Source organism: Bombyx mori, chromosome 23 (genome assembly GCF_030269925.1).
Source record: "Bombyx mori chromosome 23, ASM3026992v2".
Classification (NCBI taxonomy): Eukaryota; Metazoa; Arthropoda; class Insecta; order Lepidoptera; family Bombycidae; genus Bombyx; species Bombyx mori.
This window is the reverse complement of record NC_085129.1, coordinates 19,879,033-19,898,074: the sequence shown is the minus strand read 5'-3', so window position 1 is coordinate 19,898,074 and position 19,042 is coordinate 19,879,033. Positions and strand designations below refer to the sequence as shown.

Below are 19,042 nucleotides of genomic sequence, written 5' to 3'. Positions count from 1 at the left end.
TGTTTTTGTATTAATTGCCGTTTTCGAAATGCATTCACGTTTTCAAGGATCGAAAAAGTCGTGGTTTTTTTTTTGAATCACTTGAAAATATCCATGTTATTTTCTTATTAAAAATAAAAAAGATAGCACTTACTTTTCGAAGTTTGTCCGGAAATTTCGTCGAATACGCTAGCTACTATATCTTGGCATAACCCTCTAAAGTTACCAGCTTGGGCAGAAAAATAATAATAATTGCTAACTACCCCATAACCATCAATAAGAATATTGTTCTTATGAGTGCGGCTTACCAGTATATGTATGTATCTACACTACGTTTGGGGATCACTGCCGCCTATGGACACTGACAACGCCAGCAGCATAGCTGGGCCGACTACCGCTTAGGAATTTTCACAGATCTACTTCGAAGAGTATGTCACAGCGCTCAAGAAAAACCGCGTAGTTCAGACCCGCTGACATCGGACGTTCCGACACCACATTAAAACGGTACGCGACCGTGCCGCCTTCGTATTAAGACCCCTCTATCCTATGATCTGCTAGTGAAGTAAATTGTCTCTTCGTAATAAAGTGACACTCTACAAAACTAGCATACGCCCCGTCATGACCTATGCAAGTGTAGTGTTCGCTCACGCGGCTCGCACCAACTTGAAACCTCTTCAAGTCATTCAATCCCGTTTTTGCAGGATAGCACCATGGTTCCTAAGGAATCTGGACCTCCATGATGACCTGGAGCTTGACTCAATCAGTAAGTATTTACAGTCGGCATCATTGCGCCACTTTGAAAAGGCGGCACGCCACGGAAGCCCTCTTATCGTGGCCGCCGGAAATTACGTACCCGATCCTGTGGACCGAATGGTAAACAGTCAACGGCACCCTAAACACGTCATTACGGATCCTCCCGATCCATTAACGGTGCTTTTAGGTACCTCGAGCACCGGTCACCGTCCTCGCCGAACCCGTCGCTTGCAACGAAGGGCTCGACGAAAATTAACCCATAGACACAGCTCACTCAGTTTCTCGCCGGATATTCTCAGTGGGTCGCATTTCCGATCTGGTGGTAGATTCTGCGAAGCACTGCTCTTGCTAGGGTCAGTGTTAGCAACACTCCGATTTGAACCTCGTTAGGTCTTGTAGGGACCACAAATGTTCCCATAGCAACTAACAATTATATGTATGTGTTAGCGGTAATTATATTGCAATGGTGCTACGCCAGTCTCGGGATTGTCGGGCTGTCGATAGCACGTTAGGTTGTAATCCCAATATCCGTTAGTCACTTAACTGAACACGTGTCTTAATAATCCTTGCCCGATATAGAGACTCAACAGTCACATACACGTCAAGGCGATGCTGAAATAGCTTCTACTAAACTATTATCACATACTTCTTCGTCATTCCCTCATTACCGAGGATTACGACCACACGTATGTTAGTCTTTCCATGAAGATCGGTTTCGCTGCGAGGTGGATAGCCTATTAGATGCTCCCTCCAACTGTAACTCTTTTTAGCGTCCAACAAACTTGCCGGTCCTACCCTTGGCACGTTTCCCCTCCACTTGACTGAGATTGTAATGCTTTTCCAGATTATGCCTTGGAGACCGCATGATATAACCAAAAAGTCGTGTTCGATCTTGGCAAATAGCGGAGATATTAGCGATTTGTAGCTGTTGTAATATTCATTCATGATTATCATATCGAGGGGGCAAGGCGATTTGGTTATAGAAACATTTCACTTAATACGCGACATTTCTTTTTGCAAGCTGGTGATTATTCTTTCGTAGCACGTGAACCTGCTCCTGATTTAAGAGTACCACTCTGCGCAGGAGATCCAACATCAAATAGCCCTGAGCCAAAAACCTTGGCAAAGATCACAAGCGATTTTATTCCCGTAGCTATTCTAGTAGCCTTGAGGGGTAATACTAGATTTTTGTAATTAAAGGTGCGTTTTTTTTTGGTATTAGCATCAACCGTTCTGTTTTGATGTGAAACATCTATAGCCGCACGTAAAACCGATTTCTGGCGTGGCGACGCATGCCGTGGCGACGCGTCGCCATGCTATATGATGGTATATAAATACAGTCTATATGCAGTAGTGTGTACGGTGTGGCGACGCCTCGCCATGCGCAATCGACTGTGCGATTCTCTCCCACTCGATCCGGTGTTAAGCCATCTCTCTCGCTACACTGAGCTCGGATACCTATAGTGTATACTCCGTAGTGTATACAGTGTTGTTTACTACAGTACACATAACCTGTGTTTTACTTGAAAACAAATTATGTTTTCGTAATATTTTATTGTATCATTATGACATATTTAGTTCCTATCACAATCTGTTCTTTTCTGCATATTACTTCTACAAAATAACGTCGATGTTTCACATCTGCCAGGCGTCCCGTGACGGCCCACATTTTTTTTAATTGAGACTCAATTGAGCGTATTCCATTCTAATTGCTGAAAAAGTTTGTTTGTTATGATCTTTTTTCCAAATTTTAAACTTTAAATGGCTCTCCTGTCAAATTGCAAAAAATGTCGCATAGCCAAATAACTTCACCTCTCCATATTATTAATATTAAAGATAAAAAAGTTTATTTGTTCGCCTACAAAAAGCAAAATAACCTTTAGAACTTCACATTAAATTCGAGAGTATCTTTTGCGTCTGTCTGGACGCGACAAACTATAAAATCACAAATCAAGGCCATGATAATTAAGGATGTTTGAACTAAATCGAGACAATTCCCAAACTGGTGGCAGGACCTCTTGTGAGTCCGCGCGGGTGGGTACCACCACCTTGCCTATTTCTGCAGTGAAGCAGTAATACGTTTCGGTTTGAAGGGCGGGGCAGCCGTTGTAACTATACTTGAGACCTTAGAACTTATATCTCAAGGTGGGTGGCGCATTTACGTTGTGGATGTCTATGGGCTCCAGTAACCACTTAACGCCAGATGGGCTGTGAGCTCGTCCACCCATCTAAGCAATAAGAAAACCCTTCAATTATGTTGTAATTACAGAATTACTTATTCCTCCTAAAATTATTTACATGTTGCACTATACCAGGCCTATAGACTTTCTATAATTAGTTTAAATGGTATAACAACAAAAAAAAAAGTAGGACACAATGCTTTTCAACGTGTTATTAAAATGAGCAATTATTAGGAGCTTGTGGATCAAAATCTAAAAATGACGACTTGTTGCATTGTGGTGAATAAGAGTGGACTGTATTATTAGTTTGATATTTTTATTTATCTATAAGTGACAAAATAAAGAATTTAAAATTAATGACTATAAGACATAAGAAACAGATGTGTCGCCCTTGACGGCTGGAAATGGAAAGGGGTAAGGCGTCATAGCGGACGTCGCTCGTTGACACCTTTGACGTTCCGAATTCAAACACGACTTCTTCTTCATCAGTGGTGTAAAATAACTACGGAAAATTCTGAATATATTTCGCTGGTAGTCTTTTTTCCCCCCTACCTATGCTGATAACCTTGAGAGGCTATTTCAGCTTCTCCTTGGCATGTAAGTGAGCTCAAGGGGCTCTAACCGGGAGTGTTACTAGCACTGGCCCTAGCAAGAGCAGTGCTTCGTAGAATCTACCACCGGATTGGAAACGCGACTCACTGAGAAGATCCAGCGAGAAACTCAGTGTCTATGGCCAGTCTATGGGCTAATTCACTCATCGAGCCCTTCGTCGCAAGCGACGGGTTCGGCGAGGACGGTGACTGCTGCTTGAGGTACCTAAAAGAACCTTTAGTGGATCGGGAGGGTACGTAATGACGTGTTTTGGGGCGACATCAACTGTTTACCATTTGGTCCGCAGGATCAGGTATGAAGGTAGCCTAAGACGCTATTACAGCTACACACAATACCGTCTTTACCATAAGGGCACACGGGGCCCGTGCCCAGGGCCCCCATTCTCAGGGGGCCCCTAAGGACCGACAATTTCTCTCACACATTTATTCGGTTTCCGTTATCGTGATCGTAACCAAAAAACCAGCAGCATTCTAATATCATTAATGACATATTATATCATACCGTATTTGATATACATATAATAAATGGTCATACTCAGTAAAAATAAAATGTTAATTTAATAAAATGTTAATTACAATAAAATGTTATTATAATGTATAATGTATATTTACGGAGATATGTATGTATGTGTATATGTATGTGTACATATATGTATATGTATTTCACTGGAATGGTACACCGCGCGTAGTTCGTTTCCAAATGATTCTTGTCCACCTGATGGTTGTCTGGAAGAGATCGCTTTTAGCGATAAGACCGCCAATTGTACTTTTTGTTTTTAATGTATCGCACTGTTTATTTGTTTTTTGGTGTACAATAAAGAATACTCTCTCTCTCTCTCTCTATAATTCGCTTTTTTTACTTTCCAAAAGGGCCTCAAATTCTTGTGTGCCCAAGGGCCCCAGCCTAATTTAAGACGTCCCTGGCTACACATGGACTGATAGGGGAGCTCACGGCTCAACCTGACAGGATTGGCTTTAGCAAGAGCGGTGCTTCCCTGAATCTACCTGAACCGAGAAATATCCGGCGAGATACTCAGCCTGTGTCTATAGGCTAAGTCACAGGGGAGGATCCGCTAAGAATGGGAATGGGACCCCTTTTCGGCTTCTCAGCGCAGAAGACAGGGTGGGAGGCGCGGGCGAGAAGCCGCCGTCCAGCTCCCGTAGGGACTGTCGGTCTGCTGGTGAAGTGGTGCAGGGGTTCTCCTGTGCGCCGCTCGCGGTGTGTCTCCTGAGACGAGGTCCTTCGAGATTTTCCCGGGAATGAGACCCCGAGATGGGGTTTAGTCGGTCGACATCTTCATTTTCTGAAGTACATTCTCACTGTTCTCTAATGACCAGCTGCACAATTCCTCTCAATGTGTCAGCGGCAGTCCTAAGCGCGCCAGCTAAGTAGAAGCTATTGAGGCATTTGTCAGATATCACGTTTCCTACGATATCTATGACCACACGCGCTACAATCAATATCTATCAATGTTGCACAACACGATCGATCAAACCATGTTAATATTATCAATGCTAAAGTAACGCTGCGTATTCTCGCCCGAACCACCGAAGCGATTATGGCGAAGTTCGGTGTGCGAATATTTTGAAGCTTTCCGAATAATAAAGCTACTTTTAATCTCACTGTTTAGCTGTATGCCATATAAGGTAAAAAAAACACTCAGTGCTGCCGATGAAAATTTACCCTAAATTTAACTTTATTACAAATCAAATTCAACGCGTCGTTCCTGATCAGATTGTAATTTTGCTAACGTATTAATAATATACAGACCCCAAAATCCGTTATCCGAAATCCGGTTTTAATTCTTATCTTTTCAACGGACCAAAGATTATGAAATTCGTAGAGTGGACATAATAAACATACTATGCGGTAGATTTTACTTGTGGACGTTTTGTGAGTCCGCACGGATAGGTACCACCGCCCTGCCTATTTCTGCCGTGAAGCAGTAATGGGTTTGAAGGATGGGGCAGCCGCTGCACTGTAAAAACTGAGGCCTTAAGAGCCAATATCTCAAGGTAAGTGCCGGTCACCGTCCTCGTCGAACCCGAATTAGCCCATAGACACAGCCCACTGAGTTTCTCGCCGGATCTTCTCAGTGGGTTGAGTTTCCGATCCGGTAGTAGATTCTGTGAAGCACTGCTATTGCTAGGATCAGTGTTAGCAACATTCCGGTTTGAGCCCCGTGAGCTCACCTTCATGTTAGGGCGAGGCTGCAATAGCCTCTAAGGCTGTCAGCCTAGGTAGGGAAAAAAAACCAAGGTATCAGGTGGGTCGGGAGCTCGTCCAGCCACCTAAGCAATAAAAAAAAACTTGGACTTTGAAAGTGGATGCTGATTGATATGCATGTCGTGTTATCTGCGGTAAGGCGTCAAGGCTGCCTGTACACTTATATGGTTTTACAAAGATAACCTTTCGGTTCTGCGCTCACATAATCTATGAACAAACAATATTTATCTTAAGATATTCCCTATCAAACTTATTCGTGTATCCCCATCAGTTATCAATTTGAGTTCACGTAAGAATGTTTTACTGTAAATATATGTTTATTATTTTATTCTTATTAACGAGAACACAAAAACGTAAGTGTATTTCTTGAATAGCCGTTATTGCGTTAACTGAGGTGATATTTACTGTGTATTCAAATCTTTATGTACTTAATATATGTATTGATTGAGATGATTCCATCATCTCGTTTTTACCATCGCACCGCCCATCACCGGAGTAGAAGACATCCATACTACCTGGAGCCACTGCGTTCATCCACAGTGCGTTTCCAGAGATCTTTTTTGCCACGTACCATCCGGCTTAGGAATGAGCTCCCCCCACGGTGTTTCCCTAGCTTTATGACATGTCCTTCTTCAAACGAGGCTTGTGGAGAATACTTAACGGTAAGTAGCGGCTCGGGTCTGCTCCTGACTTTGCTGAAGTCTATGGGCGATAGTAACTACTCACCATCAGGTGAGCCGTATGCTCGTCTGCCTACAAGAGCAATAAAAAAAATGTACCTTCAGAAGCACAAAAATTATAAATGAACAATTTTTTCAGAAATTAGTCAAGCAGCAGAATTACAAGCTATTGAGCAGACAGGAACGGTTACAGAAATCATTCCATCAGTTACAGTCAGTGCATTAGCCGATTTCGAAAGCAATGGAGAAACTACCACAGATGTTGCGGTGTTAAAGCAAGGAGAAGCCAGCGAAGGGACTTCGGCAGTAGGAACTACAGAAGTCACGGAAGTGATCGACTCTGAACCCGTTTCTGAAGTTATTTGCGCGGTATGCAACTGCAGCGACAGTGTTGTGAATTGCAGTGGCAAGGAAATCCGTACCTCCTTCGAGATGACTGACTGGGAGGGTGAGTAAATACTTAAGAGTACATCGCGTCAGTCTGCTGTAACCCAACGAGCTTAGCAAAAGGCTTTTGACTAAGTTGATATAAAGGGCGTTAAATTTGATCATACCCGAGGACCCGATCCTGTGGACCGAATGGTAAATAGTCGACGTCGCCCTAAGCACGTCATTTCGGATCCTCCCGACTAACTAACGGTGCTTTTAAGTACCTCAAGCGCCAGTCACCGTTCTCGTCAAACTTGTCGCTTGCGACTAAGGGGTCGGCGAGTAAATTAACCACAGACACAGCCCACTGAGTTTTTTCGCCGGATCTTCTCAGTGGGTCGCGTTTCCGATCCGGTGGTAGATTCTGCGAAGCACTGCTCTTGCTAGGCCTAGTGTTAGCAATATCACTAGATTAGAGCCCCATGAGCCCACTAACTCGCTTGGCGAATCTAGGACAAACCCTCGAGCTTACCAGAATAGGTAGGAAAAAAAGTCGCGTGTGATCCTTGCCACGGATTTTGGTTAAGGGCAATTTCATGTGGATCTTCTGTGCAGAATAGTACTCTTAAATCAGAAGGAGGCTCACATGCTGCGAAAGAATAATCACCAGCTTTGGAAACTGTAACAATCAAACGATTTCAGGTCTGCAAGAATTCAAACCAGTTAGTGTTGACCTTAGCAATAATCACATAGGTACGTTAACGAGAATCTCAAAATTGGATACCTTGAAATACTTGAATGTGTCAAACTGCGAACTTCTCGGCATCGAACATGCGACCTTCAGTTATCTACAGGAATTAGTTAGTTTGGATTTAAGCAGGAATCAATTGTTAAGTTCCTCAATCAACAAAAGGGTGTTTGTGGTGAGTTTAATTATTATTGTTGTTGATTAATTTCATTACCTTTTTTTTATTGCTTAGATGGGTGGACGAGCTAGCAGCCCACCTGGTGTTAAGTGGTTACTGGAGTTCATAGACATCTACAATGTAAATGTGCCACCCACCTTGAGATATAAGTTTAAGGTCTCAAGTATAGATACAACGGCTGCCCCACCCTTCAAACCGAAACGAATTACTGCTTCACGGTAAAAATAGGCAGGGTGGTGGTACCTACCCGTATGAACTCACAAGACATCCTACTACCAGTAATGTAACCGTAATTGGCATTTATAGTACTACTATTAGTGGATTATCATAAAATATGAGACAAAACTACCCACAAAATTGCTCATCTTTGAAAAAGGTCGGTGACTAGCCCAGTCTCCATCCTCGAGCGAAGTTCACGGGATAATCTGTGCCTTATTCTTTTGCATCCTTGTCCTTGATATCTCAATGAATTTCTTACATTCCAGGGTATTATAGATCCGATCCTAGGTCTTCTACCTTTCTCGAAACTCCGGTATTTAAGTTTGGCCAACAACGAAATCCATTCGCTACCACAAGACGTGTTCCTGTTTATGAATGAATTGACAACCCTTGATTTAAGTGACAATCCTATGGCGTATATCGATCAAGTAACAATGGGAGCTATCACCGATTTGGACGACCTGCAGGTACCGTACTGTGCTGCAAGTTTAGTATACTTTAGTTTAGAGTTTCGGAACCGCCTACGAAATATTCGCAGAACTGCTAAAATGTTCAGTTTTATAGTTTTATGCACGGATCGCGTCCAGAACTGCCGTCTCTAAATCATAGAACACTGGCCACGGCTAATCGTGGCTGTAATTAGCTACCACAATAGCGGGTAGCTTCTACAGATATCAAATAAAAACTATTTAAAAATGGTGGTTAAGGTTTTGGAGGTATACGACAAAGGGAAGATCTTCTACCGAGCGGGTGATATTGCTCGGTAGACCGACGGTCCGAATGTTTTTGTTCGGAACTTGTTTAGATGAAAGCTTATCTTGGAAATGCCGTAAGCGAGATTCAGGCATCTCGCAAACATCTTGTGTTGTACGATGGCTACCCGCCACAAGGTAACAAGCCTGCTCGGGCGACGTATATTAGTAGTAACAATTGGAGCTATCATCGATTTTCATGACCTATCCGAACCAGGCCTGCCACCATACCGTCGGATCAGATAACTGCGCTCACTGGACTCTCTGTTGCGAACGCCCTGAGAGAAGCCGAAAACCGAAGCAAATGGAAGTTGAGGGTACAAAGAGCCACGAAGGGCTTTCAACGACACGACCTTCAGCAATGAAGTATTCGACTAAGAAGAAAAATCCGATCCAGGCGACGGGACAACTCAAGGCAGCCGTCAGATTCCTGGATCGACTCTTGGTGCTTTTAGGCTCTTCAAGAACCGGTTACCCTCCTCGTCGAACTCGTCGATTAAGACAAATATTTTGACGAGCAAACTAACCCATAGAGCAAACAAACACGAATGGTTGTCCGATGTGGGAATCGCACTCACGACCCTCGGCTTTGTAATCAGGAACTCTCCACCATCGAGTCAGTTAAATTGTTAGTATACAATAAAATACTATTATCCCATTAGGAACTCTACCTTCGGGGCTGTGAATTAGAAAGTCTTCCGGAAGGTTTCTTTAGAAGGCAGCGTCGTCTCGTGAAGCTGGATCTGAGCAATAACAGATTCACCACCGTTCCTGCCGTACTGGCAGAAGCAGTCACTCTGAAGTATCTGAACTTTGGCAGGAATCCTGTTGGAGCGCTGAACGATACCTCGTGAGTTTATTTCTAATCAGCGTTTACCACTTAGCACGTTTTAAATGACTATTTTTGAAGTGATAGCTTCTTATGGGAGGTTAAACCGCCTCATTACGTAATGCGTTACGGCGCCAGTCTATTTGTCGTCTCTTTCTCTCACGCATAAGGCAGCAGTACTGAGCACGTATGTAACTCCTAACTATTTATATATCTTTTTCAATTTATGTTACAATTTTCTTTACATCATCATAAGTTAATATACATAATTTAATATACATAAAATATAATTAATAACCTAGGCTTTTCTCAGGTTAAACAATTTCATTATTAAATTATATAGTTCAACTTAGATTCATTTAAGTTACCTCTTCTGTCGGCCGTCCGATTAATAAATCCGGGTGAGATTATGCAATTTAGGTGAAACTAACTTCTTTATGAGCTAGAGACATAAATTTGGAAGTATTTCACTAAAAAATCAGGAGAGAAAACGAGAAAGGAAGTCGTCGTGGCCTAAAGGATAAGACGTCCGGTGCATTCGTGTTGAAGCGATGCACCGGTGTTCGAATCCCGCAGGCGGGTACCAATTTTTCTAATGAAATATGTACTCAACAAATGTTCACGATTGACTTCCACGGTGAAGGAATAACATCGTGTAATAAAAATCAAACCCGCAAAATTATAATTTGCGTAATTACTGGTGGTAGGACCTCTTGTGAGTCCGCGCGGATAGGTACCACCGCCCTGCTTATTTCTGCCGTGAAGCAGTAATGCGTTTCGGTTTGAAGGGTTGGGGTAGCCGTTGTAACTATACTGAGACTTTAGAACTTGTATCTCAAGGTGGGTGGCGCGTCTACGTTGTAGATGTCTATGGGCTCCAGTAACCACTTAACATCAGGTGGGCTGTGAGCTCGTCCACCCATCTAAGCAATAAAAAAAAAAAAAAAAAAAAGAAAAACAGACAAAAGTTGTTAATATATATTTGAATTGATCGCTTCATCTTTTTTGGCTCCGACCTCTGGATTGTCTTCCTACCACGTCACTAAGAGTCTCTCCAGGTTTTCAGAGGGTTTAGAGGACCTAAATAGTGGAGCACCCTATATAGGCATGTGGTAAGTGATTGCTAAACTTTAAATAGTCACCATATGCTGTATACAATAAACGTTACAATAAGCTCGTTCTTAGCAGCGTCAGGGTAAAAGTACCCTCCACTCTTAACATAATAATAAGATGTAATCTCATTAAGTGAATTACAAAGAACTCGTACAGACGCACTTTTGAACTTCATTGTACTCATTATTGTTACGCGCTGGGGTTCGGGATAAATAAAATTCTACCGAATTACAAGTTAACACCATAGATTGATTATACACTTAAGTTAACAATGTATTAGCACTTAGAACACTTCACAAACACTTTAAAATTCTCAGTTCGATTTTTCCGCTTCGCTTCAGGTGATCCGTTCGGTGTTTCGCTTCGAGTATTTCCGATTACTAACTAACTGCGTGCCATCTTTGCAACGCTTTTATAGCCGATACTACATTCCTATAATTATCGAGAATATTCCACAAAAATTTAGTATTATCTCTTTCCGCTATCTGACAATAGATGGCGTTGTGCTTCTCGAACGTTCTAAATGCTGTTAGATCCTTCGATATTCGTTCGACTATTCGGCGATAGATGGCGTTACTCTTACCGGCGTAACAATATTTTCTATGTTTCAGGGTATTTCCAAATCTGATTAGGCTGCGAGAGCTCCGCCTATGTCGCATGAGTAAGCTGCGCTCAGTGTCTGCCCGCGCTCTCGGAGGTCTCAAGAGTCTGGAAACATTACATTTGTGCTCGAATCCACGTCTCACCGATTTGGATCCTGAATTCTTGACGTGGACGGAGGATGAAGTAGAAATGTGGCCGACTTTGAGAGAGGTCAGTCGCGGCTAGTACTATGTGGCTTAAACTGGTGGTATTCCTGCCGTAAAGCAGTAACGCGTTTCGGTTTGAGGGGTGGAGCAGCCGTTGTAATGAAAAAACGGAGACCTTAGAACTCCTGTCTCAAGGTCGGTGACGAGAGTTAGGTTGTTGATGTCTATGGGCTCCAGTGCCCACTTAATATCAGATGGGCCGTGAGCTCGTCCACCCATCTGGGCAATAAAAAATATCTGTCATCGAATAAAAGGTTAACGACACACATAATTGCATTTTAAATATATAGGTACAATGACCCAACAAATTTTGACCCACGCGTAGGTTTAGTATAATATGCTAAACAATAATTTATTAATGATATATGTCGCAGAATGAATGAAAGAATCTTCATTATTTCTTGATATAGTGGGCGTATGGTGGGTAGTCGTGCAAAGAGATTGCGCAGCTTGACACGATGACAGTTCCGAGACGTGTTCACTCTTCTTAAGTCAGGCAACGAATGAGCTTCGATTCAACCCGACCGATGACACCTCGACTTTGCCGAATCACGCCGAAGTGAGCTGATGTTTGACGAGTAGTTGCGACTCGCATCCAATAGGTGGCGCGCTTTCGATTCGTTTCTATTATTGTCAGTACATTGTCTGCGACGTTCGGCGTCCTACTTCACGGCATTCCCGATCCTGCGGACAGAATGGAAAGCAGTCGACGTCGCCCAAAACACGTCATTTCGGATCCTCCCGATCCACTAACGGTGCTTTAAGGTACCTCAAGCACCGGTCATCGTTCTCGTCAAACCCGTCGCTTGCGACGAAGGGCTCGACGAGTAAATTAACCCTCAGACACAGCCCACTGAGTTTATCGCCGGATCTTCTCAGTGGGTCGCGTTTCCGATCCGGTGGTAGATTCTGCGAAACACGGCTCTTGGTAGAGTTCGTGTTAGCAACGTCGTCAGGTTTGAGCCCCGTGAGCTCACCTACTAGTTAAGGTTACGCTGAAATAGCCTCTCAAAGCTATCAGCTTAGGTAGGAAAAACAAATTACTTCACAGTTTACGTGATCGCGGCCGAACTGTTTTTTAGCTTTTATTCTTCGATTTCAGCTGCGTCTCAACAACAATAATCTATCGACAATCCACTCGAATTACCTAGCCCGCTGGGACCGGCTGAACGCCTTAGACTTCGGCAACAACCCCTACATCTGTGACTGCAGGAGTCAATGGACTATTGACGTGCTCATACCAATCATTCTCAAAAGTTCCCATAACGAAACTGCCAGTCATATGATGTGAGTATAGACCTCCAGTTCTTGTATTGTGTATTTAAAGTGATCCTAATCTATAGACACAACCCACTGAGTTTCTTGTCTAATCTTCTCAGTGGGTCGCGATTCCGATCCAGTGGTAGATTCAGCGAAGCACTGCTCTTGCTAGGGCTAGTGTTAGCAAATTCTCTCAGGTTGAGCCCGTGAGCTCACCTACCCGCGCATATCTGGAATAGCCTCTTAGGCTATCAGCGAAGATGAAGGGAAAAAAAGGCTGAAGTCGTCGTGGCCTAAAGGATAAGACGTCCGATGCATTCGTATGTAGCGATGCACCGGTGTTCGAATCCCGCAGGCGGGTACCAATTTTTCTAACGTAATACGTACTTCATGTTCATGATTGACTTCCACGGTGAAGGAGTAACATCGTGTAATAAAAATCAAACCCGCAAAATTATAATTTACGTAATTATTGCTGCCAGGACCTCTTGTGAGTCCGCACGGGTAGGTACCATCACCCTGCCTATTTCTGCCGTGAAGCAGTAATGCGTTTCGGTTTGAAGGGCGGGGCAGCCGTTGTACTGTAAGCTCTGAGACTTTAGGACTCATGTCCCAACGTGTGTGGCGGTATTTACGTCGTAGATGTCTATGGGCTCCGGTAACCGTTTAACACCAAGTGAACCGTGAGCTCGTCCATCCATCTAAATAATAAATAAATAAAAATTGCTTTAAATTGCAGCTGTAAAATGCCTCACGAAACCAGAGGTCTAACCCTGGTCCAGTTGTTTGAGACATCGAAGAAGCTCTCTTGCCTTGAAAACGAGAGCCTCAAGGCATCCCCTGGGCCGGACATGGCTATTCTACTTGGAATCATGATTGGTAAGTTTCGAGTTTTCATTAAAATATACTGTTTGACCACATTGCCCATGTAGAAGACGTGTTCTGGACTGGAGACCACGTACCGGTAAGCGTTGGGCGTCCCCCTGCCCGGTGGCCCGATGACTTGTGGCGATATGCTGGGAAAGATTGTATGCGGAAGGCGTAGGATCGTTCATTGTGGCGGACCATGGGAGAGGCCTACATCCAGTAGTAGAGAGATACAGGCTGATGATGATGATACGACTTGACTAGCTCGGTGGTGCTCTAGTTAACGGCCCTGTAGCGCCGAGGGTCGCAGGTTCGATTCCCGCATCGACCAAACATTCGTGTGATAAACAGCTTTGTTTGCTCTTTGTCTGGGTGTTTACTGTCTGTATAATAATATGTATGTATATGTCAGCTAACGTCACTATTTAGCTAACTAAAAATAGTTAAAGTTAACTGTTCCTGCGTACCATACGCATGTAAACAACTGTTTAGGACGGTATTCAAGAGAATTCACGACTAAGACTGCTTTCTACTACAAATACGAGTGACTATTGTCGCACAAGACATTCCGACTCGAGCATCCGACTGAGGCGGAGCTCTCTGCTGTTATCGTTGTACACTTGAAATGTAATAAATGGAGTTCATTGGAAAAGTGAGTCTTAATTACCGTCACTGTGGAAGGCAATGATGATGATGAAGAGAATTGTGTCACTGACGCTGACGTCATTATTTTAAAAAAGCCATGGAACCAGCCTATATACAGGGAATCCTAAATTGGGGCCGGATGACCGTGCGTGATTTCATTCAGGTCCACGTTATTTTTATTATTGAAGTTATACTTCTTTAGGCGCGTTATGAAAAATTGATGAGAGTGAAATTTTACGATGCCCGCGCACCGTGACACAAAATTAACAGAATGAAGTTGCCCACTAAATCGCTCACTACAATACGACCGACGTAACGACTTGGCGAGTCTGAATATAGCCGCAGGTGAACTTTCCGAACAGTACCGAGAATTACCGAATTTATACGATGTCAAGAAAAGGGATGTCCAATATGCGTGTTTGAGGATGTTGTTTAATCGATTTTTTTTCAAATTCATTAAAATTTAAATAAAAAGAAAAAGAAGTAAATTTTATAAAAATAAAGTATAACTTCTTACGCGCGTACATAAGTACACGCACCCTTTTTTGTTTTTTTATTACTTATACACAGAATGAACTAACAGCGTCTTTACATTCAGCTGTTTGTTTGACTTGGATCTTCATCCTGACGATAGGATCTTGGATTATTCGGCGGGAACGCGACCAGCGTAGTTGTGTGAATTGTTTTATTGTTAATACCCCGCAGGCTATACACAGATAACTATGACAAAAATCACCGATTCACTCACTGACAGAATACTGTAGTGGAATCTATTAGGACTCTGACATAATCACGTAACCCTAAAGAAACGATATCACTATAATATCATTTAAATTAAATTTTTAGGGAAGAAAGAAAGAGACGGAACGTGTGTCAGTATTGGCACCTCAATGTCGCTACAGAGTATATATAATCTATGGTCACTGCGTACACGGCGCTGACTTCACGACTTTTGATTTACCTTTCTTGTTTTTATTTTACAGGTATATTCGTAACATTCCCTATAGTTCTGATAGTAATCTTGCTGTGGAGGAGAGGGTTCTTTGCGCGTTGCCGTTCGAAAACCATTGAGAAGGATGAAGATGAGGAATCGTATCCGCTCTGATACAGCACGTGGATGGTACAGGGATACCGCCTGAAGCCTAAAGGGCTTACATTTACGCCACACTCAAGCATTCCGGGATGGAAGGGTAGGATAGCCGTGACACAATTGGAACTCCGACCCTCATCTACAGACACTAACAACTTATCATCTGATAGACCGTGCAAATGTGCACCCAACTAATAGCGCTACAAATGGAAGAAAAAACAACTTGAACAATAATTAGACATATTACTGTACTTTATGGTAGGCAGCGGCTCTGCGGTGCCTTTGAATTGCTGACGTCCATCGGCGATCGCCATCAGATGGTATGCTCTAGCCTACAAGGGCAATTAAAAAAATTTACAAAAAGGTGGCATACGCTGCGTTTTATCAGCTAATTAATTTATAGTGCGTAATTATTTATCTTTGTCGTAGATAGTGTAGAGCACATAGAATTTACACATAGGTTTTTTTATTTTTTATTTAGCGTTTATTCAAGTTTTTTAACTGTGGCGCTCTTAACTGTTTGAACGTCTGTGAAAGGGCACGAGTTTGGGAAAATGAAACAAAATCGCCGGACGTAGCTTCTTAGAGTTCTTCCAAAGAGCCCACTGAAAAAGTCTCCGTAAATAGCTACAATTTAACCGAGACTATTTCTTCACATCTCATCTCGTTTTATTTAATTTTGATCCTAATTTATTAAATACCTCACATAAAACAACTTTATCTCGTTTCGCTATGAAGCGAAAATATGAAAAATTATATGAATAATTTTTCATATTTTAACAGAATAAAAGAACATTTCAGATTTGGCTTAAACAACCTCGTTACCAGAACATAGAATCTTTTAACAAAACTTCACTGGCACACATTGACTTAATCTGTGGTAGACCCGAAAAACCCCCGAGAGGACTTTTTGGCCGAAACCCGAGGAGTGACGTGTGTTTCTTCAGGTTTAAATGTGTAATAACGGTGGTTTAATAACTGTTTAGTATCTATGAAAGTGCACAAATGTGGGAAAATTAAACAAAGCCGCTGAACGTAACTTCTCGGCATCCTCCAAAAAGTCCACTGAAAAAATCTCAGTAACAGACCACCATTTTACTGAGATTATATTTCATTCCATATCATCTCATTTCATTTAATTTCATCTCAGTTGATTAATGTCTCAAATGAATCACTTCATTCCATTTCATTTCCCTCCATATTATCATTTTTCATAAAAATAACAATATAAAAATAAGATTTGACCTAAAGGTCTTAGTTACCAGGTCATAAAAAACCGCCAAAGATTAGCAATGAAATATTTAAATTACAATATTAATTAGTTAGATAATTTTTTATTGTCTCATGTCTAAAAATACACTTATAGAACATTATGTAAACAGCAACATTAAACTTGATAATAACTATCAAACGAAAGATTAAGTATCGCTTATTTGACAGAAATGACCGACATTCATATCTGTTCATGGATATATATTTTAGACGATTAGAACTAATAACACAATAACGTAATATCGTAAATGGCGTGCAAACTTTACTTTCGGTCTACCGTAACTTTTGCACGAGTTGATCATGGACAGCACGCATTTAAGCCTTCGTCAAACAGAACGCGTACTTAGCGCGCGTCAGAGCGCTAAACTGACGCCGCGCTATGACGCCGACATGTGTTGTACTATTATGGTAACATACCGTCAAACAGAGACCCAGCGCTATAAGTACGCAGCGCTCTGTCGCGGCGTTAGGACGCTTTGACGTCAGGCGTTGTCATTTTTTACAATTATTTTAGCGTCCGAGGTAATATGTATTAAAATAATAAATAGGTAATGCCCGAAGAATTGATAGAAATAGTTAGAAAATACCCATGCTTATACAATGCCACATCTGAATCACTCGATTTCTTAATACTTTTAAATTTTCACACTGCTATCGAGGGCACTATGATTTGGCGAATGCGTTGCATCAAGGAGCGTTAGTCTGATGACGTCATGCGCAACATTTTTATTGATAAGATTTTACTAATATTAGCATTAATAGTAGCATTAACATGTCGTTTAAGTATAAAAAAGTTCCTATAATATAATAGTTACCTGAATTTTGCTCTTCTGGTATCCGTTTGCGGATTCGATAGGACCATTTCAATGAGAGCACGGCGCCATTACAAATCACAGCACGCGAATCCATTACAACAAAAGTGACATTGATACAATAATACGAGTATTAAGTATACAAATAGTGAGTTTTCCTTTGTAATTTTTTCATTAATTACACTGTAACACATTTTGTGAAACGAAATGCAAATAAAAATCAAGCCATTTTCTCTTTTAAGTTTATGTTTATTTTATTTCTCAAATCTTTTCCGTGTCATTTCCCCAATCGCGCGTCGGCAAGATGGCGGCGGGTTCTTTTCTGTCTGTAATTACGTAAGCTGTTTTAAGATTCAAATTGATATTTAAGATTAAAATATTGGTCGCTAAGAAAAAATTTAACCCAAAATTTTATCGATATCGCTTCGGCAGTTTCAGAGTCTATAGCGGACAAGGACATTTATGTAGTTGGTATATCGAAGGGTGAAAGGCTTTGGCACGTCATTTCGGATCCTCCCGATCCACTAACGATTGCTATTAGGTACCCCAAGCACCGGTCACCGTTCTCGTCGAACCCGTCGCTTGCGACGAAGGGCTCGGCGAGTAAATTAATCCACAGACACAGCCCACTAAGTTTCTCGCCGGATCTTCTCAGTGGGTCACGTTTCTGATCCGGTGGTAGATTCTGCGAAGCACTGCTCTTGCTAGGGTTAGTGTTAGCATCGTCGTCAGGTTTCAGCCCCGTGAGCTCACCTACTAGTTAAGGTTACACACATCTAGAAGCTGAAATAACCTCTCTAGGCTATCAGCATGGGCAGGAAAAAAAAGTAACATGTGACGCCAATTTAGTATACTGCGAAGTCGTTTCTTTATAGTTAGCTAATAAATACTGTTTGAAATCGTAGGTAGAACGAAAGTTTTTAACCGTTAGAATAGGTACATAAAATGCTTTTATGTGGCATGTTCACGGGTCGAAAGACCATCTGCGTTGTTTGTTCTTGCGCCTAATAATAGAACAAAAATGTATGAACAATAATGTAACCGTGTTACAGTACTTGTAGTGCAAATCGGAACATAGCCTTTACTGAAGTAAAGCTGAAAACTGCTATCTTCTATCTATCTATCTATCTCTATATATAAAAATGAATTGCTGTTCGTTAGTCTCGCTAAAACTCGAGAACGGCTGGACCGATTTGGCTAAATTTGGTCTTGAATTATTCGTGGAAGTCCAGGGAAGGTTTAAAAGGTGAGAAAATATAAAAAAGCTCGGAATTATATAAAAACAAACAATTTTCTTTTTCCTGTGATGTGTCCCCTCGATGTGTCTTTTATTTATCGATTGAGGCACTACGAAGTCTGCTGGGTCAGCTAGTATTTATATAATTTCCAGTTCCTACACTAGCGCTATGTCGGTGAGTCCTCCAACAACTTGCTGTTTACAGACATACACTTTACACAATTTACTCAACAAATGTTCACGATTGACTTCCACGGTGAAGGAATAACATCGTGTAATAAAAATGAAACCCGCAAAATTATAATTTGCGTAATTACTGGTGGTAGGACCTCTTGTGAGTCCGCACGGGTAGGTACCACCGCTCCGCCTATTTCTGCCGTGAAGCAGTAATGCGTTTCGGTTTGAAGGGTGG

General features: G+C 42.0%; 2 protein-coding genes across 4 annotated transcripts in view; one reads left to right on the top strand and one right to left on the bottom strand.

Moving 5' to 3' along the window:
* The first annotated feature begins 6,017 nt into the window (after positions 1 to 6,017).
* On the top strand, positions 6,018 to 17,634 carry LOC101737158 (leucine-rich repeat-containing protein 15). Of its 2 annotated transcripts, XM_062675396.1 has the most exons (10): positions 6,018 to 6,103; positions 6,570 to 6,878; positions 7,502 to 7,722; positions 8,211 to 8,411; positions 9,359 to 9,546; positions 10,584 to 10,637; positions 11,250 to 11,451; positions 12,550 to 12,734; positions 13,447 to 13,586; positions 15,203 to 17,634. In XM_062675396.1, exons 1-10 carry the CDS (start codon positions 6,046 to 6,048, stop codon positions 15,322 to 15,324), a joined length of 1,680 nt encoding a protein of 559 aa, XP_062531380.1. In that variant the 5' UTR covers positions 6,018 to 6,045; the 3' UTR covers positions 15,325 to 17,634. The 2 variants fall into 2 exon arrangements, with proteins under 2 accessions (XP_062531380.1, XP_012546955.1); XM_012691501.4 differs by lacking the exon at positions 10,584 to 10,637.
* The window catches only part of LOC101736481 (uncharacterized), a 17,948-nt gene continuing 16,527 nt past the window's right edge, over positions 17,622 to 19,042 (bottom strand). For both annotated transcript variants that reach the window (XM_021348885.3, XM_004927471.5), the window contains exon 19: positions 17,622 to 17,719. In XM_021348885.3, the coding sequence (XP_021204560.2) occupies positions 17,655 to 17,719 (65 nt within the window). In that variant the 3' untranslated portion in view covers positions 17,622 to 17,654. The remainder of the gene's footprint in view (positions 17,720 to 19,042) is intronic.

What these genes read in the sequence shown, in the direction of transcription:
- LOC101737158 (XM_062675396.1), top strand. Translation starts at nt 6,046, where the DNA reads ATGTTTTACTGTAAATATATGTTTATTATTTTATTCTTATTAACGAGA. An exon ending in ATTAACGAGAACACAAAAAC is followed by an intron (nt 6,104 to 6,569) that starts GTAAGTGTATTT and finishes CAATTTTTTCAG; the next exon opens with AAATTAGTCAAGCAGCAGAA. An exon ending in GCACCCTATATAGGCATGTG is followed by an intron (nt 10,638 to 11,249) that starts GTAAGTGATTGC and finishes TCTATGTTTCAG; the next exon opens with GGTATTTCCAAATCTGATTA.